The sequence below is a fragment of the Phycomyces blakesleeanus genome, assembly GCF_001638985.1.
Source record: "Phycomyces blakesleeanus NRRL 1555(-) unplaced genomic scaffold PHYBLscaffold_23, whole genome shotgun sequence".
In the NCBI taxonomy this organism is placed as follows: Eukaryota; Fungi; Mucoromycota; class Mucoromycetes; order Mucorales; family Phycomycetaceae; genus Phycomyces; species Phycomyces blakesleeanus.
The window spans coordinates 915729-940030 of record NW_017265156.1 but is presented as its reverse complement, the minus strand read 5'-3'; the positions used below and the strand labels follow the sequence as shown (position 1 = coordinate 940030).

Here is a 24302-nt window from a genome sequence, read left to right as displayed (position 1 = left end):
CTACATTAGCTTATGTATTGAAATTTTTTATTAAAAAAGAAATGTACTAAATATTAATTGTATTGTTTGTGTGATAAAGCGTTGACAAGTATTTTCTTATTATTTGTGCTGGTTTTATAATCACATGTTGCAACAACTGATGATATTCGATGTACTGGCAAGATGCATTTAAAATCACATGCAATAAAATCTGCACTGCAGATGTCAACACTTTCCAACTCTCTTGAATGGTCATGCTCAATCTGGAACCACTTAACATACGCAAAGACGTGTTTATCTTGATAAACGACACGTGTTTGGAGCTCTGTGTTGTCTACTGGTGGAGTGAAAGAGTGCAAGAACAGATACTGAATTTGGCCAGTGTATGCCAACCGATTATTGCCTTGACTTCCAAGGAACAGAGATTGAACAAATGAGCCACGACCAGAAGCATATTTGCAGCCTTTGTAAACCTGACCAAGCAAATTGATTGATTTCAACTTTATGATTTGGTTGTCAGCAAAGGAGAATGGAGAGGAGGGATGCTGGTAACCTTCAAGATTTGGCATACAGTATGCGACTTTATAGTAATCAAGCAAATGATGATAGTCGACATCACTCATTGCTAATGGGGGTTCGATATGGAGAGTAAATGCAGATGGAGGAAGAGGTTCATTGCCAAGGACTGGAAGAGAAGGGTTTGAGTATGCTTGGATGAAGGCTGATAGTCTGAAAGGGCGCTGGGGAAAAGTTATTGTATTTTTTGAAGTGGAGGGTTGAGTTGTGGCAGTAAGCTTGGCGAGAAGAGGAAGAAACGGTACTTGGCTTGGGCATGTGAGAGCAGCATGAACGAAATCACCTTTGAATGTATCTTGGACGAAACTATTCATGTATGTAACCTCAAAGGAATCTTTTCTGTTCGTATTCACGTTCTTTAGCAGACCATTATATTGCTCAAACCCGAAGAGCCAATATCCATATACTGGTCCAAAATCACGGATGGTCTCATGAAGATGGAGATGTAAATGCATGTTACAGGTGAGAATAGTTGGAGTGTAAATACGCTGGCACTCAGTACAGAATTCTTGAAGAAATTTATGGCCATCGTCAATGTCAGAGAACGTGATGCTTGGCTTTACTAATTGGCGGCAGGCATCAACAAAACTGATCCAATTTCTGAACATTTCAATTGGCAGGACGGCCTTCAACAAGATAGGCGAATACACTAGCACCCAGGACTTCCATTCACCAGCTTTTATGTATGGAAAGCCCTTTCCAATCTTCGATTTCAACACCACGTAATCCATTGGCACCACCATTGTCTCTGCCATTGTTTGCATCGTAGCTAGCTTTCTATCGTCTATCAGCCCTTCTTTTATCCACCACTCCATCATTCTCTTTGGTGTCCCCAGGAATAAATTATGCATGGGATCGATGATCGTTCCACGTACTAGATCAAAGTATCCAAGGCGATGCAGCTGCGACCATCAAACACCATTTTCGATTTCCAACTGATGCCTTTCTGAGGGCGTACTGGCACTCTTCCACTCCTCAGCATGCAACCTGTTTTTCAGACCGCTACAGATTTTCCATGTCGAATAGTCGAACCCACTGAAGTCGACCTGATTGGTGCTTGGTAACCTGGTAAACTGCCTCACACATCTGGGGCATGCACAAGTACTGTTGTGGGCGGTGAATCCACTGGTCTTCCTGGCAGCGGGGATGTCACAGGCAACCATATGTAATGCAGCATGTACATTAACACCAGCTGGGCACTCAAAGGTCGGGATGGTTATCCCCGTAAACAACTGCAGCAATTCATCAACTATTAGCTTTAAATAGTGGTTGATCTCTTCGGTCTTTGGCTCCTTAGGACCAGGCATCAAACCAACAAGGATGACATTTTCAGGCTTAAATCTTTCCTCACGAGGCAAGTTATTTATTGCAAGGTAGATAGCTCCAGTTGAATATGTAACGCCATCAAATGGCTGGAACCAGTCGATGTTCATTGTTAGCATCAATGAACGAGGTTCATTCACAAACAATACACCACTTTGGTCCTTTAGCTCCTTCCACATAGCACCATCATAGACGTCGCATAGTGTATCTACGACCTTAAGCTCTTTGTTCCATTGTCTGATTTTTTGCTCGAACCCAGAACGAAGAAAGAAAACTTGTAATGATCTCTGGATAGAGTTGTAGATGTATGATCGCTTGGCTATCATGGCACCAGAAGATGAAACCTTCATCAATTCACAATTGCATGCTGATTGAGAACCATGCTTTTTGAAGTCGCAATGAGTAGGGAGAGGCACATCTTGTTCGTAAACCTTGTGGCAGTCTTCACATACAACAGACTTCTTGATACCATTGGCGTAATTGGAAAAACCAGTCATTCTTTGCAGGCCAATAAGACTTGTTGGTAATTGGAAATCTTTGCCGTAGATCTTGAGTAACTGATTGATAAATTCAATCAATATGGCGGCACCTTTGTTAACAACATAACGCGAGATAAAAAGAATGGCAAAGGTAGTAATGAACTGATGGACAGGGTTTTCAGGCATGTTAGGAGCATCAAATGGGTCTATTTAAAATTAACAAAAATAAATTAGAACAAATTTTCTTTAAATCTGTTTTTAAGAAAACAAAATCATTTATGACTGACCTTCATTAACAAACTCTTCAACGTCTGTCTTGACACCTTCTTCTTCACCACTGCCAGAGTCAGAGTTCATGTCTCTTTCAATGTCAGAGTCATTGCCATTGACCTCGCTGATCTCATTGTCTACCGAGACATTGTCAGCCATCATGGCGGCATTCGAATCAGATGAGTTGGCCTGATCGTCTTTTTTTTTGATGGATTCAGATTGACAGGTCGGGATATATACAAATATAGATTAGTTTAGTTTATTGTCTCTACTGGTTTTCAAATATTTTTTTCTTTTCTTTTCTTATATTGGGTATCAACGTCCATCATTTGTTCTTCTTGCACAGCTGTGTTTCATTAAAATTAAAAAAATAAAGAAGTTATTACTCAGTAATCGAAAAATAAACCCTGAATATAACATACTATTTGCCAATCTTTCAGCCATATCCAGTCTCTCGATTCTCTCAAGCTCATCCTTTCTAATATGGTGCTCAGCGGTTCTGCTTGTCACCAATGAGTATCCCTGTGAATTTCTGCTACATTGAGCACAACGGCAGACAACATTACGGCGGTGGGGGATAGAAGGCATTTTATGTGTTTTGTTTGATGTGATTTATTGAAAATAAAAAGAGGAACAAGCGTAAAATATATTTTATTTGCACCGGCTTTATAGTAAAAAAAAGCATTATATTTTATGGTTGTTTAATTAAATTCTTCTAACAAGTTCTTTTCTATATTATTAAATATAGAAAGAGACATGACAATTATGATATTATCAATTCATAGTCTTTATTCAAATGTTTTCAAGAATGCCTGTTGTGTGTAAAAGACATATATTTTTCTACTATGAGTTTATAAATAGATTATTGCGAGAGTAAATCCAGAAAATAGTAGGAATAAAAAAAAGGGGTGGTAGAATGAGAATTATGATAGGTCTCTGTATGTGAATTTAGTCTTCCGTACCAGACTGATATTCTAAAATTCTGTTAGCCAATGAGACCAACTAAAACTACATCTTTGACCTGAACTTCAAAAAACACACTGAGTTGAAAAAAATCACTATTTCTACACATGTGTTTGCCAACCTGGCCACATTGTTAATCAGGGCGGTTTTTCCAGTGGTGGTTATAGCCATGGATACTGGTACTTGTACGAATAGCAAAACCGTTAGCAGTTTCTCTCTGCTTTTGAATATGTTAATGGCCATACAATGACCTTATTGGCAATTTATTTTGTCATTGTATTGATAAAATGTACTGTAAACTCATTGTAGAAGTCATGGTCAACACCAAGTGTTGTCTTGGCAATTCTATAACCAAAGTGTGTGTTACAGAATCTCTATAAAACAACAGCAACCTGTTGGGCAACATTTTAAGTGCTTCTATGTTCACCATTGAACCTTGAGTATGCAGCTGTGTTTTTTAGAAGATTCACAAGGTTCTCAAAAGTTGATCGCGTAATCTAATAATGGGTCTTAAAGCCACGCTCTCCAGTCTCTTCGTCAGTAAGGTTTGGGTGGTCGATTGTCTACCAACGATATGTATCTTGGTTAGCTCGTCTACAAATCACTACTCATTCCTGAATCATAGACACGCTGCCAATGCAGATCAAGAAGAAGATGTCTTGGTTGATTAATTTCATTGCTTTCAAGGTCTGCTGCAAATAGAGCTAATTGATAGCTGAAATAAATTCTACTTTTTCTTATTGAGCAGAAGTATTGCTTTCGTTGCACTTTTGTGACAATATTTGATTTTTTATGAGCTCTTGTCAAGTTCTTCATCAAATTCCTCGTCCTCAAACTCATCTGTCTTGGATGCTTCTTTGAATATATCATCAGACTTCTTAACAATAAGGCTTATTAGTGCCGCATTCGCTTCAGAGAGGCCTATAGGGGAAAGTGTATTTGTTGTTGAAGACATTTTTGAGAGTAGTATACTTTATTTATTGAGGGTAAAAGCAAAAGAAAGAACTTTTAATTATTATGCATTCAAAGAGTTATACCTTTTCAGTATAGCTTTTATTATAACACTGACTTATTATTAGGTATACAGTATCAAATTTGTATTTTGAAAAGTTACCAAAAAGAAATTTAAAATCTAATTGATTAGACACTCCGTGAGCACCTAATGCCTCTGCTTTCTCTTAAACTTCTGCCTGATTTATTTTCAATCCATCAGTTCCCTAGAAACTACAAATGGCAATCATATATTCTTGACCAACCGTGGTTTACATTATCTAAAACAACATCTGAGCTTTCTCTCATCTTGCTAACTACTTCCAAACTTGTGGATATAGCCCAAAAGACAGAAGACAACTGGCGATGTTTCAAAGTTGATGCTAAAATGGATTTTGGTCTTGTTGGTATTCTGGCTTGAGTTTTAAACCCTCTCAGAGAGAACCAAATTCTGGTCTTTGTTGTAAGCACATACGATACTGATTATGTGCTTGTAAAAGATAATAAAGTCAATCAAGCGACTAGTTTATTAAATAGTCATGGAATAACTACTTCTATTAAAAAATCGGTGCTGTACAACTCTTAAAATCTTGGATTCTTTGCTTTATTTATTATATACTAATATATGTATAAACATATCTTAGTATCCTCTTAATCTTTAATTCTTCAATATTTTGAGTTGATATCTTTATGATCATGGTAAAAATAAAAGCTATTTAAAATTGTATATTATTCTTTAGTTTTTAGGAACTGCTGGTAGTCTCAGCTTTGTTGAGTCTCTAGATGAGTAAAGCCAGTACAGTCAAAGCTCGATATAGTGATATGGATGGTGGACAGAAATTTTATCACTATCACTATATTGAGTGTGTTTTTTTCTTACTCCGCACATTATTTAGTGATATTTCTAATGCCGCTGTGAGTGACTACTGACAAGTGTTGAGTTGGTGTGGTGCAACGTTGTCAGAAAAATAATAAATGAAAATAGGGTTGCCAACGAGTTCAGAAGGCAAATATATAGAGAGATAGAGATGAATTACTTTGATAACGCTTGGGTCTATCCAACAGTAAGGAGATGTAGTAAAATGTGTATAGAAAGGACAAATATAACAAGAAGTATGCTTATAACTATCGCGAAGATTTGTTATAAGTCAGTGACAATGAAATAAATGTATAAACAAAAGTAAAATAAAGGATTTGATCAATAAAATAAAGATAGATAAGGATTCTGTTTTATTATTGCTTCATCTGAAGACTTTTATATGTGAACAATCTATACTACTTTGTTATAAAGCTCTATTAAAGCAGTACCAATGATGAAATTCAATGCACAAGGGTATGCCTTGTGCAAGGGGATTGAAGGAAATCCTGCAAAGAGTGTCATACTTCTTTGCAAGATATTCGTGGTCTGAGTGGAACCAAAAGAACACACACCATGTCACTACTGTTTTCTAATAGGATTCATAGTATTTTGTCTAAGAAACTGGGCTTGCTTTAAAATGCTAAATAAAATATATAATACAGAAATAAACTCAGAGCTCGATATAGTGATACTGGTGGATTCAAATTTTATCACTATCACTATATCGCGATTATCACTATATCGAATATCACTATATCGAGCTTTGACTGTAGAAGGTATGTTATTTTTGTTTTTTTGTTTTGAGGCCTGTGTGGATTATAGATATATTTGACTTTTTGTTTAAAATTAAGGAGAAAAAAAATTATTAACACTCATAGAGATGAGATAAAAGCTATCCAAAATATAAATCAGGAAAATACACTACTATGAAAAAAACCCCGTCGCAATCTCTGTTAATTTCACAGAGTCCGCAACCAACAGAAAACATGTGTATTCTTAATCTAGGCAACAAAGTAGGTTCTGTCACTGGCAAGAACTCTCCTGAAAGGTAATGACTACTTAGACTCAAATAAGATACATCTCTCATGTGCTCTGCTAAAAAAAAATGTCAAACTCACAAAGTATGAAACGTTCAACAAATAAAGGGTTAAGTCGGTCATAACAAAACCCATCAGTATGACCTTTTATAAAACGGATGAAATTAACTGCGTTGGTATAGAAAAGTTTCTCGGGATAAGATCAATTACTACCAAGCGTTTTAAATGATATAATTTTTTTAAAAAATAATAATAATAATAAAATAATCATAGTAATGTTTGGCCCATGCTTAACAAAAAGTATGAATCTGGCTGGATTACTTTAAAAATGCAATCTAAATATTTTGTTATAATCTGGGAAAGTATCTAATTTGACAAAGGATATCCAATTTTGTTGGATCACAACATGAGCGCTTCGTAATATGTAAATGTTTTGTTTTTGGTACTCTTATAAAGCCTTTCGAGTGTTGACAGGTGTCTATTTATATCAAAAAAATCTTGAATTTTTATCACTATCATAACCACGATGAAATATAAAACCTGATGTTTTCTGAGGTCGTTTGAGTTCTACAAGTAAAGGATTCTGAGCATAACCTTTATGATATCACTGCCTTTAAAAAAAAATACTTGGTAAGGTAAAACAAACTAGTAACAGCTTTATTTTTGGCTTGTCCGAAAAGAAAATGAAATACTGAAAATGAATATTTTATGTACATTCTTTGAATTGTATATATATATTATCTTTCTCGATTCCTATATACACAAGTAACAGCTTAACAAAGAGTAAAAAACATTCCCGCATTTTTATTTAAGGCAGCCAGTGTTTGTTTATAAAGAAGACATGATGATTGTTGAGCCTACAGCTAATAATAATATCATATTATTGAGGTCTTATACTTACTTTTTATATGCCATTGTATGGAATATATTGGAAACTTGAAGTCTTATTTCCATCTTTATCAAAATGAAACGGACCAAAGCATTTTTCGCAAAAGTAGCATGGTGATGTTCCACTCAAGATATCATTGAATGTAATATATCTATATACACATATTATGATTCACTGGCTACCCGTTTTTTGTTGAATTTCAAATGGTTGCTTACTTTGCAGGATATGTCAAACACATGTTACACTTGTAGCGAACAAATTTCCATGTGTACTCAAGCCTTGGACCCTGCTCTATTTCCATTGCTTCAATGTAATCACATAGCCTATGATTTATACCCGATTTTCATTAGAAGCCTGTCAATACCTTTCATATTCCGGAGAGAGATGGTATCTTTGATGTTATTACCTTATATCTCGTACCATTACCATGTGACTACAGCTGTTGTGATTTGTGAAGAGATAAGGATGGTTAAGCTGAAGTCTGAGCTCACCAAAAGTAACATCTTCCATTGATTGTCTGGGATGAAGAATAACACCTTTAGGTATAGCATTTTCTACTTCTGGTGCATAAAGTGCTTCTTGCCTTTTAATTTTGATTACATTTTTAGAAAAAATATGTTAGTTTGTGTCTGTATGTGTTTATTAAAAAATAGCTTATATATCGGTTGACTCACTTGGTGATATCTTTGTCATTTGAATTTAAATTCAGCTTCTCAGGCCGTGTGTCGATATAGAGTGTATCTTCGATAAAAAAGCTGCTGCTTTTTGATGTTTCTTTAGTATTTTGACTAACGCTATTGTTTAAAAAAATGTCTTTCGGGTCTACGTCTGATACTGCGCAATTGATACAGTAAATGGCATCCTTGAATGTTGCTAATGTTTGAGATCCAAGCACACTGAATTCTTGGAGCAATTTACTAGGAATCTTTGGATGATAAACTGCAATTCTAATCAAGCTTTGGGCAGAATCACTGTGCATATAATTAGGTTGTGTCTGTTGTAACATATAATGCTTGTTAGCTTTGAATGAAAGAATCTTTGAACTTTCAATATCTGATTTAAAAAAAAACATCTTACATTTTTTGTTCCTGCCGATGCATTTGTTTTTTTGCTTTTGGTTTTTGGTTTTTTGCCACCATTAGATACTTTGTTATTCTATTTAGTATAACATATATGAGTGTGTGTTTGTGTGTGGAAATTTAATGCAAGTAAAGCAGCATTTAACTCAAGAAGATCGTATAAAACCTGGTTTAATATTTACCCTTTGTTTCATGGCAATATAATTAAGTTGCTTATATTGTCTAGGAAGTAAATCTGCATTGCTATCCAAACTATAAAGCAGGTTATAAAATGTTATAACTCTATAAATTAAAGCCAGGCAAGTTTTTTATATCTATATATTTCCCATCTTTACCTTAATGTTTGTAATCGACTTCTTTTTATACGATTAGCCATATAAATTAATTCTCGTGAAAGTTCTGTTTCTGGTACGCTTGAATTTTCCATCATTGAAATCTCATTGTCGATTGTTTCGATATTGTCTTCGTTGTAATTGTTAGCAACTTTGGACCCTGTTGAATCCAAATGCGATTTTTCTGCGGATCCCGTGCTTCTCTCCTCGAAGTCAAGGGAGCCACGATCATTTGTTGTGCTTGTGGTTTCATTTGTTATTGTATCTCTGTTTTCTAAGGACGAAGTTTGTGGGGAAGACTGATTCTGAGGAGATCCTAGGGATAATAAGAAGGCCGGTACATGTGTCTGTGCAAGATAAACACGCCGCTTTGGTACTTGTGGATTGAGATAAGAATCCTTATCGAGTTCTTTTTGTGTTTCCAGATATATGGCCTCATCTTCTTTAGCTAACACACGATGAGGTGCTACAGATTTAGCCTGTGGTTTTCGTTTTATAACACAATCAGCGCCATTCATTCTCCTAACTTGACTTTGAGGTGTCTTATTTTCTTTGGATTCTTTGTAACGTTTAATGTGGGAGAGAAGAGTAGGATCATTAAAGAAATCAGAAGATTCTCTCATATCCTCTGGATTCATGAAACTATAATAATTGTTGAAATTTATTTAAGAAAGAAATTATGTATATATGCATGTCTACATGCATGCATGAAAACAGAGACGGCGGTCATGGGTGACATTTTCTTCTCAATGGCTGTTCATTTGGAACTCACTTGTCAAAACAGACATGTGTTTGAAGTTCTTTAAAGTCAATTTCGGATTCTTGACGATATTGCTTTTGTAAAAGCTTTTCCAACGAATCTTTGAAATCATTAACAGTTGTGTTCATTGCATAAAATAAAAAAAAGTCAAGAAAAAAATGTTAAGAATAGTTGTAGCAATGAGCTTGTCTTTGAGTGCGGTGGCCAAAATAAAAAGTCACGATGACATAATGCTACACGCGCGGATTTGTATGTCTTGTGGAAAAATGCACACCCTTGCGTTTTTCCCCACCTTTCTCTCCTAGAAAGTCTTTACAGTAAGTTGTAAGACAAGCAAAAATAACAAAGCATGTCAGTGCAAGAGATATAGTTTACGTTTTTTATGTTTAAATATTGATTTTTGGTTTCTTTATTGGTATTTCAGTCATGTCCGATAACCAACCCAGTGAGCTTTCTCGTATGAATGCTTTTGTGGCAAAAGCACCTCAGGACAATTATAATATCGACCAGTACAAACATCAGCTGTGTAGACAGTTACCAAGCGGTCAGGAAGAATGTCTTAAACTGAAGTTGGAGTGTAAGTATATTAGGTGGTTTATTCTGGTTCAGGTTCTGGTTCTGGTGGTTTTGGTAAAGAGTTATCGATTAATTAACAAGCGGGTTGTATTAGTTGTTGAGATGTTTGCAGAGATGCAGAAACTTGGGTTTTTCTGTGCTCTTCCCATGGACCCAACCAAGACCCACATGGAGTGTCAGCGATTATAATAGACCGTCTACTTGTGTGCTCTTGGAGCGCATTATTACAATGTTTCTTATTAGACCTTTGCATAACCCTCTTACTCGATCCAAACTATAATTCCAACAACAACAACAAAAAAACAATCAATGTCAAACAAACATTTTTATTTTTCGATCTTGGCCTCTCTCTCTCTCTTTATATGCTTCCGTATATATCTATATATCTCTTTTACTCGTGTTTCTTTCAAACCCAACCGTATTTCTTTATTTTTATTTTTATATTTGACGAAAAGTTAAACGCCTTTAGTCAAAAACAACGTATTGTTGGATCCTTATTAATAATATTAGTTCTTAATATATATATATGTGCGCGTATTTGTGGGTGTGTATATAATTTATTAAATATAATATATCAATACAAAACTTGCAAGATGTTGACACCATGGTCTGTGTGTGTGTGTTTGTATTTAACTTGTGCTGACTATAATTTACATAATTTACAAAAACTCAAAAAAGTTAAAAGAGTTTGAGCTCAACCCGAAGTTTTTTGACTCTCATATTTATGGGGGAGGAGGGAGAAAAGTGGGGGGGGGGAGGGAGGGGACGCTCGATCGACGTGACTGTATTTCAATTTTACCCATGGAGACTATCGAATGCAGTAGACCTGGGCTTCCTCCTTTCACTTGAACCGATTGCCAATCATGGTATGTAAAACTATATGACGATTCTACCTCATCCAGATCCACAGCCATCCATACGTATCGAACGAACGAACGAAGAGATTAATAAATCAACGAACGATAACTGTACCTGGGTGGTTATCTGGCTGGATGGATGGATGGATGGATAGATTAATTAATCATGATATATGGATATAAAAATATAAAGATATATAGATAGATATGTTATGTATCTGATGTGTAGATAAAGACAAATGGATACACTGTTAGATAAATTGAAATAAGAAATACTTACGCTGTGTTGCCCTTCTTTTCAATCTAGCCTTCCAACAAGTCATTCCGGACCAAGGTTAAGCTTGGCAAGGCCCAGAAGCAGAACCGCCCTCTTCCCCACTGGTTCCGTCTTAAGACTGACACCAAGATCCGGTAAGCAATCATGATAGAATTCTACATGTTGTAGATGAATCATAATCATAATAAACTGGACTAACTAAAATATTTTTGCTTTTCTATTTTAGCTGGAACGCCAAGCGTCGCAACTGGCGCCACACCAAGTTGGGTCTTTAAATGCCCAGTCTTATTACCATCAACAGTTATAACTTTTGTTTCAACATTGACAATAAGACAAGACTCCTTGAGTCGAAACCAAAATCAAACCAAACAAAAAAAAATGTGATTCCAAAAGCAAACACAAGAAAAAACAAAACAATTATTGTGCATTCATTTGTGTATGTGTGTGTGTGTGTGTTAGCTTTTATTATTATTTCATGTTGTTTTTCTTTTTCTTTTTCTTTCTTTTTTTCTTTAAATGTGGTAAGAGAAGAGTTATGCTAGGCCAGTTTGCCCGAAAGTGTTTTCACCTGAGTACCTGTAAAATTTTAATTTAGTATAGTTAGTAAAGGTTGTGGTTATAAGACTGTATATATCGACACTTTTTTTTATGTGTGTGTATACGTATGTGAACTCACGTAATGTATAGAAAACCATCGTCATCTCTGTGCTCTTCATAGATGGCACTCATCAATGCTTTAAAAATATATTTGTATATAGATAATAGAGAAAAATAAAGTATAAAAAAAATAAAGAGTTAGGAACATCAAGTAAAATGTTTATAAATGTTGTCATTTTCATTACCTGCTGCGGGTGGTAGAATTTCGTCTACAAACACAAAGATGGCTTGTTCTGGACTAAGCTTTATGCGCTTGCGAATCACATATACGAACTGGCCCACTGTTAAATCTGAAGGAACCAAGTACTTCTTCTTGTCAATCGTCGGAATGTCGCTCTTTTCGACCTTTTCACAGATGACTGGGATGCGGTCGGGGTATTTTTGCCGAATACGGTCAGCTTCTGCCTTGCGTTTCTCTGGGATTTTAATAAAGCACTTGTTAGACTTTTGATATTTCTAAATGCAAGGGTCTCTTTCCCTCTCTTTGTGTGTGTATGTATTTTATTTTATTTTATTTTATTTTATTTTTACCAAAAGGATGTTCGTCTTTGAATTTGGACCGCATAGGTATAAAATAGAGATAAAGAGAGATAAGAAAGAGAGTCAAGATCAAGGCAAGTGTTTGAGAATCAAACAACTGCATGTGACCCTATGACGCAGTCCTCTGTCAAAAGGCATTGTGAGGAAAATGGGTGAAACCAATGAATGAGAAATGAATGAACGTGAACGGGTGATCGATATATATATGTATATTCTTTATTCTAAAAGTTGCTTATTTTTTTTTTGGGTAATCTAAATAAAATAAAATGAGAGCATAAGGAAGAATGAAATAAAGAAATAAAGAAGAGGAAAGGAAAGAAAGAAAAGATGTCTATGCTTTGGTCTATTGTATCTATTCATCATCCTGATCATCGCCTTGTTCAGGCTGATAAGACGCCTGCATCCTAGCCATAAAATTGGGAAGAAGTTCCCGTCTCCACTGATCTTTACAAGCCTTCTTGGGTCTCCCGACCTCGACAGCTATCTTATCCCAATGAAAACTTGCCATGTCATCCAAAAGCTTGTCCTTTACTATTGCTTGGAACAGTCTTAGTCTCTCTGCATCTTTCCACCGAGGCTTCAGAAGCCCTGTGCTGTTTCGCTGACTGGACGGATGAGATTGTCTTTTTGATTTGCTCATCTCATCATCCGTGTCTTCGGTGTCGTCTGAGCCTTCTGGTTTCTCCATATGACCTTCGTTTGTGTCCGTCGCAATTAGGGTTTCAGCCGATGGGTCCGTTACAACGACCAATGGCATCGGACGGTTGCAGTCGCTAAGATAAGAAATCGGCCGTGGTAGAGTGAGATGAGGAAGAGACAGAGATCTGTCGAGAGAATAGGATGGTTGTGAGGGTTCTTGGTCACTAGAACTCGAGGAAATGTTTTGAGATTTTTGGGATGGCATGTGCCATGACGGGGGTCTGTGCTGTGGTTGTGGACGGATTAGAGGTGGGTGGGTGTAGTTTGAAAGCAAGACTGGATTCTGTAGCTGGAGAAGGCCTTGGATAGCCTCTGCTTCAATAGGCTTGTTGCCAGTCTCCAGGGAGAAACAAGGCCAGCGGGTTGTTGTGGATCGAGACTGTTCAATTTCTAGTCCATTCCAAGGACCGTCTTCTGATCTTTCATTCTCAAAACTAGTCATTAGAGGTGAATAATAATGCTCAAGAGAATAGACGAATATAACGATTATATAGTCTCTGAGAAGAATAATTTAAAGAAAACGTTTATAACTATATATATATATATATATATAATTATAATTATAAGCTTCTATCCATGAAAAAAAAGGTTATATAAACCATTCATTATCATTCACAATCACCTCAAGATTGGGGGTTAAAAGTCATATAAGTATATAAGCTTAAAAGCTATTCTTATCATTGGGGACGATTGTGTTAGGCAAATGGGGATCTTTATATTTCTATTACTTTGATAGCTCTTTTCTATTTCTTTCTTTATAAGCTATTTTTGTAAGAAAAATAAAAATAAAATATAAAATATAAAGACAATCAATGACCCTGAACATTGGAAGGTCAATAAAGTATACTATGTGTTCTCTAGTTTTAGGTATTGATGAGGCGCATGATATTAAATGTCAGGCAGACGAACATCACCAAGATCCCGTACACAGCAAGACAGACTGCCGTAATCTTTCCTGCCTTCCATGGATCATTTTCGTGGATTTTGTAGTAGAACAAACCAGGTAAGATAAAAGAAATTGTTGTAGATCCTGTAGAGCCAACAAAGGCAAGTACCTGATGTAAAAAAATAAATAAATTATTATTGATATTAATGATTTTTCTTTTTGAATTAATGTATAAATATATATATATATATATATATATATTATATTGATTTAACTTACGAGGTCAAGTTGAGATACAGTAATGGCTACAAGATAACTACCGATGAGAATGGCAGTTGTCATGCAAAAGTATTTTAGATTCGAAGGAGGAGGAGGGACCTTGAGACCTCTAGCTTCAGGTGTACGCCAGGCAAGAATTTTGTCGAGAGAGGCACGGCATGGGTGAGCCTGAAGAGGATAACTGAATACGACCAGGACCACAATAGCCAGTCTACCACCTGCTACGAATACACTTGGAGGATCTGGAGATTTGTATTATGTTTTTGATTTAATAAATATGTCATTAAATGTAATTAAACCTATCCACTTTATCTGCTTTTGTTTGTTTGTTTGTTTGACTGTTTGACTGCCTGACTCTTTGTCAGTCTGCTGCCTGCCTGCCTGTCTGCCTTCCTGTCTTTCTCTCTGTCTGTCTATTTGTCTATTTGTTTGTTTGTTTTGCTTACATTCCATAATAATGTTCCCACGCACATGTTTGCCAAAGCTCAAATAGCCTAGAATAGCAATGGCCTCGTAAATGAACGCCGAACTTCCGATGGAGGTACCGATGACGGTAGAAATGGACCGCTGGGAATTGTCCCTGAGCTCATTGTAAACTGAAAAGATATTCTGATGGCAAGTGAATGCAAACACAAATACAGGCAGCTGAGCAAAGAATTTTGTAGAAAAGGCAATCATCTCAACATCTTCCGGGGGAGGAGGAGGAAAATTTGGAGATATGTAGTGGTAGATCACAATAATGCAGAGATACATGACTGCAAACAAGGCGACACCACTTGTGTACTTGAGTGAGTCAAGCTTGCGCAGGAAACTTAAGGGCAAGACAGCCACTGCCATAAACACAGTGATCCAGAATTTACGGTCCATCAAGAGGTCTAATGGTTGAGTATCGCTGGCAAACGACGCCACAACCTGAGGCATCAAATCACCAATAATGATCAAATAGCTCACTGCAACGCCAAAACATTTTATAGCAATCGCAAAATCAAATAAAACAGCTATCGAAGGCCAGGTCAACTTGGAAATCGCAAAGAAAGACGCATGCCGACCCTCTGTCCGGGAAGCACAACGGGCCAAGAAATATAATCCAGCAGCTGATGCACCCCCTGAGAACAAGATGACAAATATACCTGGCAAAAGCCCTGTAGAGGCAACTGCTGATGGCTAAATGTACATATATATATATATATATATATATATTAGTAAAAGCATAGATTAAAGGTGCAAAGTATCTATATTGTACTAATGTATTTATATTTATATTTATATTTATATTTATATTTATATTTATATATAAAATAAAATAAAATAAAATAAAATAAGAGTAAAGAAAGTTCGATTTAATTTAATTCTTTAGTTATTTTATTTTATTTTATTTTTCATTTTACTTTACCATGGCAAGCATACCAGTGCCAAGAATAGTGTTGGCCAAGTTGATTGAACAACTTCCGATGGTAGCTGTAGGTTGAGTATAGCTTAATTCATCTTGGACATCGATTTCTTCATTTGGATACAAAGATGTTGCTGCTGACGAATGACCCAAGAGTGGTCTTTGATCATCAGGCCAAGACTGAGGATCGACATAGGATGCTGTCGATGCAGGGAGTGAGGACCCAGATGATGCAGTATCTTGTGAGTCGATTGGAATATACCTCGCAGTCATGAGGAGTAATGAGTAAAAGGAAAGGAGAGTATTATTGTATTAAAATTAATTTGAAAAGTAGGCAAGTAAGTAGGTGGACAGGTAGGTAGTAGCTCGCTTGTGATTTTACTGTTGCCGCTTTTTTTTTTCTTTAGTCTATTTTTATATGAAATTTTATATGCTTTTTGAATTCCTTTTTTATAATTTTATATTTTTATAATTTTTTTTCTAAATTACTCGGCTCAAGAGTGACAATCTAGATAAGGCAATGACATCAGCTATGTCTGGAACAAAGTAATAAATAGGAACAAAAGATATCATATGTAGGATAATAGTAATGAGTTGAATGATGGGATGAAAAGAAGGGGGGAAAATCAGTGGATAGATAGATAGATAGATCGATCGATAAAGATACAGAATAATAGACAGAGATAAGGATTTCATAGGATATGTAAAGTTGTCTAAATAAACTGTTCATTATTGCCATGGCAACCACAGTATCCATGGCTACACCCTCGAGGAAACAAAGGGGATTTTTTGTGTCATCTACACAAGAATATTGACAAGTAATATGTTGAACATTCACTACAGAATAATTAGAATAATAACTATACAAATAATAATAATAATAATAAAAAGGTCTGGTGGGACCCCTGGAAACTTCAAGTCTAAAGCATATTTGACTAGTTGGTTAGAGAGAAAAGGGGATGATCAAATAGAGTGAATTCATTAAGAATTAAATGGGTTATTTTAATGGCCTGTATTTCATTACAATTTCCAGATTGTAGCTAAAATAAAAATAAACACAATAGGATAGGATATTTTTCACGAAACACAACATTAAATTTGATGGTTTTGATCAAGATTATCAAAGCCATTACCGTTATAATTACTGTGTGTATGTGTGTGTATTGGTGTTGATGTTGATGTAAAAGTAAAATCGATGTATATATTGTACCTTTCTCTCTCTCTCTCTCTCTCTTATACCTCAGAGATAATTTTCAGCTTTCGTCATATCCTGTTGGATATTAAAATATATAATATATAATGTAAAATATAATAATAAAAATAATAATAATACCCAAGCCATGTGACACGAGTATATAAAAAGACAAATAGAATGTATTACAAGAAAGAAAGAAATAAAGAAAGGATATAAAAAAATAATAGAAGAAAGAAAGGGGAATAATGTACAAAGAGACAGAGAAGAATGGTATAGATTAAGAAGCGTCTACAGACGGTACAAATGAAGGGCTTTTGTCCATACTAACAAGGATAGCAGCAGCCTCGAGCATCTGAACCTGCTGGTGCTTGGTGAGCAACCACTGACTCGTCAACGCCCACTCGTCCGAGTGCTCCCATCTGTGCTTGGCAAGACAGGCTGGGTGCTTGTAAGCCTTGCCGCACAAATCGCAACAGTGTAGTTTATCGTTCTTTGCATTAATATTGCTATTGCTAGTAGCACTTCCAAGTGACGTTTCTGACTGTCTTCGTTGGATAGAGTGATCGATAGTATAATTTTCTGGCAAAGAGGTCGATAGTTGCTGAAGAGTTAGGGCATCAAAGTGTGTTGGGTTCTCATCCCCACATGACGAATGAGGTGGTGATGGCAGACTCATAGGTAAAGTCTCTCTGTTCTTGGGGTAGGAGTTCATAATGTGATAATAGCGGCAATAGTAACAATAATAGTAATAGTAATCGTAGCAGTAATAGCAGTAGTAATAGTGATAGGAACAGCAACAACAACAGTAGCAGTAGCAGTAGCAGTAGCAGTAGCAGTAGCAGCAGAGATAGTGATAGTAAAATATAGAGAAAGAAAAAAAAAGAACAAGGGTTGGAAACAGGAACAAAAGAAGGAGATCGGAACTCAATAATAATAATAATAAAAGTACGAATGAAATCACCGCAAGTGGTCCTTGCGTACCTTTTTTTTTATTTTATTTTTATTTTTTGAACCAGCACACTAAACCATGCTATTCCATGCTATTCCATGCCATGCCATGCCATGTCATTACATACCATATTATGTTATGCTATGTGCTCTATACGCTAGCTATACATTACTTTTAAATCCTTATGGTAAAAATGCAATTGTGTATTATCTGTTGTTGAGTGATGTTAAATGACATTAAATGTGCTGTAGCATGTCGATACGCTCCTCTTTATCAATTTTTTGTTTTTTTTTGTTTTTGATTTTTAATGGACAAATGTAAAATAAAGAAATAAATTAATAAATTATTTCTTGTCCTTTTCTAGCTCCTCCTTGAGAACCCAAGTCATCATACTCTTTGTCGATGACCGAACAAGCGAATCGTACTTGTACATTGCCTCTAGAATAATAGCCACCGACACAGAGAACACCATTGTCTCTATACTTTCTCCAACTCCAGCCTCCCACCATCTGTTCTTAGTAATCATCGATAGACAGCGGTCTGTTAATGATCGCATGGCACGTGGGGCAACATAGAGTGCCATTTCAGCACGTCGAGGCTTGCTTTCCAGCATTACAGACAGTCCACTCAAAGTACAGGACATCACAAGCGCCCAAGAGTGATCGAGATACTTCTGTGGAGCTCTAAGCAGTTGATGGCCAATTCTTGTTCTTGTCAAACACATCGAATACATCAGAATACCGACCAATGCGCTGATAAAAGACGTTGACCGTATAGATCCACGGATACTGTGAGACAATGTACCGACAGGATCCTCACGCAGCCGCTTTCTGCTAATACACAATGGAAGGACTACATGCACCATGAAATATAGCTAAAGAAATCAATCATTATTATCATTTTGTTTCTCTTTCTGTTTTTGGGTTGTTGTTGATGATGATCATAATTGATTAATTAATTAATTTAAATCAACAAATAATACCCTACATATTCAATAACTTAATCAATCTTACAGGATATGCTTTAGAAAATGCAGTGGAAATTTTGGTCAGGGCATTGACCTCACAGCCATATTGCTGGCCATTGTGGACAACAAAACATGGTATACGTCCATTGAGAGGGTTACAAAGATCTCGTGGGCAGCCAAGATCATCGGCTAGTCCATCCAACACGTTATTTTTTCCGGTATCTTTCTTTAGTGGGCGGTTTTTTTTTATAGTGGAATAAAAGTAAAAAAAAAATAAAAAAAAAAATAAAAAAAAAAATCAGATTCGTTAGTATCGCACATCTTATTCTTTACTATCAGGTTCCCTCTCTTACTCACACCATACATAAGACTACCGTCCTGGAATCCACGCAAGACCAAAAACAGGCGCTCATCAAACGAACCAATATTTGAAATCCATTTTGCATATGATCTACAAAATTAAACCATATCAGATTTACAGATCAGATAAATCTGTCTTCCCCGCAACACCCCGCATCATTTCCCGTTGTCTAATTTTTTTTATATATATACATACCTTGGTAGTCGGCTGGGTTCATAGATCCAAGTATATAAAACCTCAGCTGTGACTGCAGTAAAGGCCATCACACTACCATAGTCCAATATCCAACCTGGTAAATGGCTTGCCCATGGAGATGCATAGAATGCAAATCCGATCGTATCAAATGCTCTTGTCAATACAGTCAAGGTGAGATCTAGTGTGTGCATCTTGAATGCCCTTCGACAAAAGAACATCGTGGTTGCTGCTGAGATTATCATCATCACCCTTTCGCCTGTTAATGTCTTGATTGGCAATACAGAAGGATCTCGTTTTCGCCCCCACCAGGGTTGTGGGATCCTTGACAACACGTACGACAAAAAGCTGTGCCCAGATAGAACACCAGTCATCATCACTGGCATTCCATTTTTAGTTATACTTTTCTGTAACATCGGACCCAAGGCGCGAGCAAGTTTACTGACGCCTTTCAGATCACGCTTGATGGTACATAGGACGAGTTTGACCAGCCAGGCGACTAAACTTGGTACGGTTGTAAAAGACCATCCTAGACCATAAGCCTTTATGGCAGTCGCGAGTGCTGGCTGGAGTTCAACCGGTAGACCTGATTTGCTTGTCAAGACCTGTAGGGGTGAACGACGAAGAGGAGGAGGAAGAGGAAGAGGAGGGGACATGAATTATATGTTTTGATCTGACAAGAAGTGTACAAGAAAGAGTGGAAGAGCGAAAGAGAAAGGGGGGTGAAGGAGAGTTGAGAAAATATATATATGAAAAAAAAGAGAGGAGAAAAATAAAGAAAGAAAGAAAGAGAGAGAGGGAGGGAGGGAGAAAGGAGAATCTTGTCTGAGTCGCCCCTCTTTGCATCGCTTTCCATATCTTCTTTTCATGTTCTTTTGTTTTTTAACATGTGAAACACGGAGCGTATACCTTGCCATTATTTAACGGCTGTGATTTATGCCAAGCTAAAAGCAATAAGAAAGAAAGAACGTTGTCAACGCCAACGCCAATGCTTATCTTCATCACAAAGATGAACCTTAACCCCTTGAGTTTATTACATTCTGGATTAAATTTTTTATTTATTGATTGATTTATTTGTGTATTTGTGTATCTATTTATCAAGACCACAACAGAAACAACAACAAAATGTAATTAATAAAGACATGGGTCATTAAAGAGAAAATTTTGGGATTTTATATGTTTATTCTGTTGTTCAGGATTAATATGATAATATATAAAAGTGCTTATGTTGGTGCTGTTGGTGTTGTTGTTTGTATACGATGTATATTAACCATGGAATGGGATGTTGGATATGTGTGTAGATGCTTTAGTTTTATCTTCTTCTTTAGCCTGGGCTGCCTCCTTGACTGCCTTGGCTTCTCTGAGTTCGTCCTTGAGAATCCAGGAAAAGAGAGACTTTACTGAGGACCGGAGCATAGTGTCGTTAGTGTAAAGGGCCTCGAGAATAACAGTAAGGGAGGTTGCAAACACCATGGTCTCGACGGTATTGCCACCGACCTTCTCCCACCAGCGACCGCGCTTATAAGGTTCCAAGAGTCGGTCCAAGAAGGACTGGAGAGCACGGGGAGCGACGTAAAGAGCCATTTCTGCTCGACGATGCTTGCTCTCTACCATGATAGTTGCTCCACTCAGTACACAGCCCACAAATGGTGTCCATGGTGAATCGAGGTATTTTTGTGGAATGCCTAGTAACTGATGTCCAATGCGTGTTCGGATTAAACAAATGATGTAAAAGATAGACGCGATCAGACTGGCCAGGAATGAGGCCGACATTACGGATCCCTGCAGGATTTGAAGCAATCCCTGTGCAGGATCGCTCTTTAGGCGCTTGGTGGAAAACAAGAGAGGAGGAAGGGCGTGTACGGTAAAGTAGAGCTATTTTTTTTATTGAGCATTACACTTGTCAGTACATATAATCCTTTCTCCCCAAAGCTTCCCCTCATTTTCTGCACATTCTTATTGTAAATAAAAGTACAGGTGTATATGTTATATATAAAAGGTCGTAGACTTACTGGGAATCCCTTTGAGAACACATAGGCGAATTTATCTAAACCAGCGACCTCACACCCAAAAGGTAATCCATTATGTACAGCCGAGCAAGGGAATCTGCCATGCAGTGGATCAGCAAGGGCAGGATCGATACCAAACTCTTTACAGACTTCGATGATTGGACCTGCACCATTGGCAATTGCTGCTGACTAGTATGACCACATCAATTGAGTATTTGTTTGATACAATCGTCTTTTTATCATCACAAAAGATATATATATATAAAGGTTTCGAATAATCTAAAGTGTCCAGCTCAAATCTAAACAGAAGTTACTTACACCATATGTATAAGTTCCATTCCGAATATTTCTCAGGGTCTGTAAGATTCTGTCGTCTACACCAGCCACACCAGCGATCCAGGTTGAATAAGATCTGTTGTTGTTGTTGTTTTTTTTTATAAAGCACACCAAAAGAAGAGGTGAACAATCGACTCACCTATAACTCTAAACAGATATATAAGCAAGAGATTTACCTTGGAAGTCTACTGGGTTCATACATCCATGTCCATACTGCTTCTGTTGTGACGGCTGTAAATGCAACGACACTAAAGTGTTCAAGTAACCAGGCAGGCATGTGTTTGCGTACGATAGGTGAGACGTAGGCGCGGTGAGCCAACACATCCAATGCACGCGAAAAGGCAAGTAAGGTAAGGTCCATGGTCTTTGTGGCCTTGAATGATCGTCTAACAAAGTGCATTGTGGTTGCTGCTGACAGGAAAATAGATATGCGCTGGATGTTCTTCTTGGTGAACCAGGACGTTGCGTATGGGATACGATTCAATAGATAAGCAACAAAGCGGTGACATCCAAAGGCACCTGCCATCACGTAAGGGAGACCGTTCTTTGTCACACTGTCCTTGAGAGTCTTTTGGATGCCGTTGAAGAATAAGGACAGGACCTTTGCTGGACCCTGGCCTTTTATGAGGGCCAATATTGTCTTGATTAACAGACCCAGAAAGGTAGGCACGCTAGAAAGGGCCCATCCGAGACCATAGGCTCTCAAGAGAGTAGCCAGGGCAGGTTGAAGCTCGGCAGGCAATCCTGATCTAGCGGTTACCTTTGTAAGCTTGCTTTGGACAGCCATTTAAACAGATAATGTAAGGATATGGCTTATATATTTATATATTAAATAAAAAATAAATAAATAAAAAGGAAATGCAACAGAAACAACAACAGAAATTAATAATAATCTAAACAAGCCAAAGCTAAACCACAAAATAAGAAAGAGAAAAAATTACGTGGGGATTTTGTCCTCCTTTTTAGGTGTGACATGGCTCTGGAATTGTGGATTGCCAAAGGCCCTATATGTGTTTTTATATAAATGTATATATATTCACATGCTATGAAACCATACATAACTCCGCCTAACTTTGCTTACGTGACGCTTTGTTTGCAGACAGGCAAACAGGCAGACAAGCACACAGGCAGGCTAAAGAAGCTAAAGAAGCTACAGAGGCACACAGAGGCTACAGAGGCTATAGAGGCTATAGAGGCAGGCAAATAAATTAAAGTAAGGGAAATAACAATAATAATTAACAGTCAAATTCAACTTTGAGTGGGGAAGAGAGAAAAAAAAATTTAAGCCTTTCCATACAAAATTAATATTTATTTATTTTATTTCTTCTCTCGCTCTCTCTCTTTATCGGCAGACATTCCTTTTTTTGTATATTTGTATTTACAATTTCACCCAACTTACTTACAAAGATATTTTCCCATCTGTCAACACAAAACAACACAGTACAGTACAGTACAGTACAGTATAGCACAGCACAGCACAGCACAGCACAAAGCTACCCTATATACACACAACAACAACAGCAATAATAATAAAAAAGTGATGGGGTTGTAAAGATACTCTATTTTATTTTTGCTTTCTTTTACTGCCAAGTACTAATCACGTGCATTGAGTTTTTGTTTTTGTTTTTACCTCACAAATTGAATTGAATTCAATTCAATTCAATTCTCCTTTGAATAACTGATAAAATAAGGGGGATCCAATGAACTCTTGGTGAATTATATTAATGATGTCTTTTTTTATTTATTTATGTATTCACTTCCCCCTGCTTCGTATACGTCAAGATAAAGGAGATTAAGATTCTTCTGAGATATGCTTATATGTTTATACCTTTAATAAATAAGCAAATAGATAAAGTATTGATAGTCGAATATATGTCTATACAGAAATTGAGCTTCTTTAAAAACCCAAAGAAGTTACCTAATAGAAGATTCACAAGAGAAATATCAAATATAAATCGAGTCGTCACATGGATAAAATATATCCTTGATTGTTTAGATCTGTGCTTGTACGCCATTCCATTAAGAATCAAGGGTTTACTCGCACAATACCGGAGACAGTCAAACGAAGCACAAACCGGGATTCAGTGTTCCTTTATTGTAGGACACAATAATAACATTATACACACAAGCAAATATTTATATATAAATAATATACTTTACCTTGCCTTACCGACAAACCAACTAATTAAATAAGATCGTCTGCAAGAGAAAACCTAACATCACACTATTCCAGGTATCAATAAATCAAGATCTAAAAATAAGAAACCCACTCCTTGACAAACTACTTGTCTCCTTTAGTCTTTATTTTATCACAAAACACACTGGAATATATGCGTATATTTTGAATTCAAATAAAAATCTAATTAGGATTTAGTCTTATGTATGAAGATTAGCAGGGATCTGTCGTCAGCAAGCATGCCAAGCATAACCAGATGAATTATTTTGTTGTTTTTTTGTTGTTGTTGATTATTATGATAATGATGAGCAAATGTGTTCTTGGAATATTGAGTTTATTTTTGATTTTTTTTCTTTATGCACATTATCAGAGCATGAATAATTTACCTAGACTTTGCTTTAAATTCCCTCTATCTATCTT

The 24302-nt window shown here is 36.6% G+C and overlaps 11 protein-coding genes across 11 annotated transcripts; 3 read left to right on the top strand and 8 right to left on the bottom strand.

Annotated features, from left to right (window-relative positions):
• Positions 1–53: 53 nt before the first annotated feature.
• Positions 54–2789, bottom strand: PHYBLDRAFT_172939 (C2H2-type zinc finger transcription factor; the record flags this gene model as incomplete). The annotated part of the gene is made up of 3 exons (XM_018436896.1): positions 54–1457; positions 2154–2563; positions 2645–2789. 3 exons carry the CDS (start codon positions 2787–2789, stop codon positions 54–56), a joined length of 1959 nt encoding a protein of 652 aa, XP_018287149.1.
• A 1304-nt stretch (positions 2790–4093) lies between these two features.
• Positions 4094–5001, top strand: PHYBLDRAFT_150100 (hypothetical protein; the record flags this gene model as incomplete). The annotated part of the gene is made up of 3 exons (XM_018432401.1): positions 4094–4252; positions 4388–4576; positions 4735–5001. The coding sequence occupies 3 exons, from the start codon at positions 4094–4096 to the stop codon at positions 4999–5001; spliced, it is 615 nt and encodes a 204-aa protein (XP_018287148.1).
• Positions 5002–7380: 2379 nt separating this feature from the next.
• PHYBLDRAFT_150099 (hypothetical protein) lies at positions 7381–9664 on the bottom strand (the record flags this gene model as incomplete). Its single annotated transcript, XM_018432400.1, has 8 exons — positions 7381–7516; positions 7581–7688; positions 7772–7948; positions 8040–8359; positions 8443–8520; positions 8627–8696; positions 8780–9418; positions 9549–9664. The coding sequence occupies 8 exons, from the start codon at positions 9662–9664 to the stop codon at positions 7381–7383; spliced, it is 1644 nt and encodes a 547-aa protein (XP_018287147.1).
• Positions 9665–9962: 298 nt separating this feature from the next.
• PHYBLDRAFT_67196 (hypothetical protein) lies at positions 9963–10301 on the top strand (the record flags this gene model as incomplete). Its single annotated transcript, XM_018441752.1, has 1 exon — positions 9963–10301. The coding sequence occupies one exon, from the start codon at positions 9963–9965 to the stop codon at positions 10299–10301; it is 339 nt and encodes a 112-aa protein (XP_018287146.1).
• A 975-nt stretch (positions 10302–11276) lies between these two features.
• PHYBLDRAFT_116955 (hypothetical protein) lies at positions 11277–11521 on the top strand (the record flags this gene model as incomplete). The annotated part of the gene is made up of 2 exons (XM_018428556.1): positions 11277–11380; positions 11473–11521. Coding segments are annotated over 2 exons (153 nt in total), but the record flags the coding sequence as incomplete, so codon positions are not given.
• A 258-nt stretch (positions 11522–11779) lies between these two features.
• PHYBLDRAFT_150097 (hypothetical protein) lies at positions 11780–12468 on the bottom strand (the record flags this gene model as incomplete). Its single annotated transcript, XM_018432399.1, has 4 exons — positions 11780–11822; positions 11923–11980; positions 12089–12319; positions 12435–12468. 4 exons carry the CDS (start codon positions 12466–12468, stop codon positions 11780–11782), a joined length of 366 nt encoding a protein of 121 aa, XP_018287144.1.
• A 327-nt stretch (positions 12469–12795) lies between these two features.
• Positions 12796–13584, bottom strand: PHYBLDRAFT_67194 (Homeodomain-like DNA binding domain-containing transcription factor; the record flags this gene model as incomplete). Its single annotated transcript, XM_018441751.1, has 1 exon — positions 12796–13584. One exon carries the CDS (start codon positions 13582–13584, stop codon positions 12796–12798), a length of 789 nt encoding a protein of 262 aa, XP_018287143.1.
• Positions 13585–14005: 421 nt separating this feature from the next.
• On the bottom strand, positions 14006–15471 carry PHYBLDRAFT_22394 (hypothetical protein; the record flags this gene model as incomplete). Its single annotated transcript, XM_018439780.1, has 3 exons — positions 14006–14197; positions 14308–14549; positions 14754–15471. Coding segments are annotated over 3 exons (1152 nt in total), but the record flags the coding sequence as incomplete, so codon positions are not given.
• A 1698-nt stretch (positions 15472–17169) lies between these two features.
• PHYBLDRAFT_172932 (C2H2-type zinc finger transcription factor) lies at positions 17170–17604 on the bottom strand (the record flags this gene model as incomplete). Its single annotated transcript, XM_018436895.1, has 1 exon — positions 17170–17604. One exon carries the CDS (start codon positions 17602–17604, stop codon positions 17170–17172), a length of 435 nt encoding a protein of 144 aa, XP_018287141.1.
• A 532-nt stretch (positions 17605–18136) lies between these two features.
• Positions 18137–20044, bottom strand: PHYBLDRAFT_188593 (hypothetical protein). Its single transcript, XM_018439531.1, has 4 exons — positions 19365–20044; positions 19166–19259; positions 18855–19034; positions 18137–18715 (listed from the first exon to the last, which is right to left on the bottom strand). The coding sequence occupies exons 1-4, from the start codon at positions 20015–20017 to the stop codon at positions 18185–18187; spliced, it is 1458 nt and encodes a 485-aa protein (XP_018287140.1). The 5' UTR covers positions 20018–20044; the 3' UTR covers positions 18137–18184.
• A 583-nt stretch (positions 20045–20627) lies between these two features.
• Positions 20628–22493, bottom strand: PHYBLDRAFT_67190 (hypothetical protein; the record flags this gene model as incomplete). Its single annotated transcript, XM_018441750.1, has 4 exons — positions 20628–21236; positions 21374–21559; positions 21689–21782; positions 21883–22493. The coding sequence occupies 4 exons, from the start codon at positions 22491–22493 to the stop codon at positions 20628–20630; spliced, it is 1500 nt and encodes a 499-aa protein (XP_018287139.1).
• Between the last annotated feature and the right edge of the window lie 1809 nt (positions 22494–24302).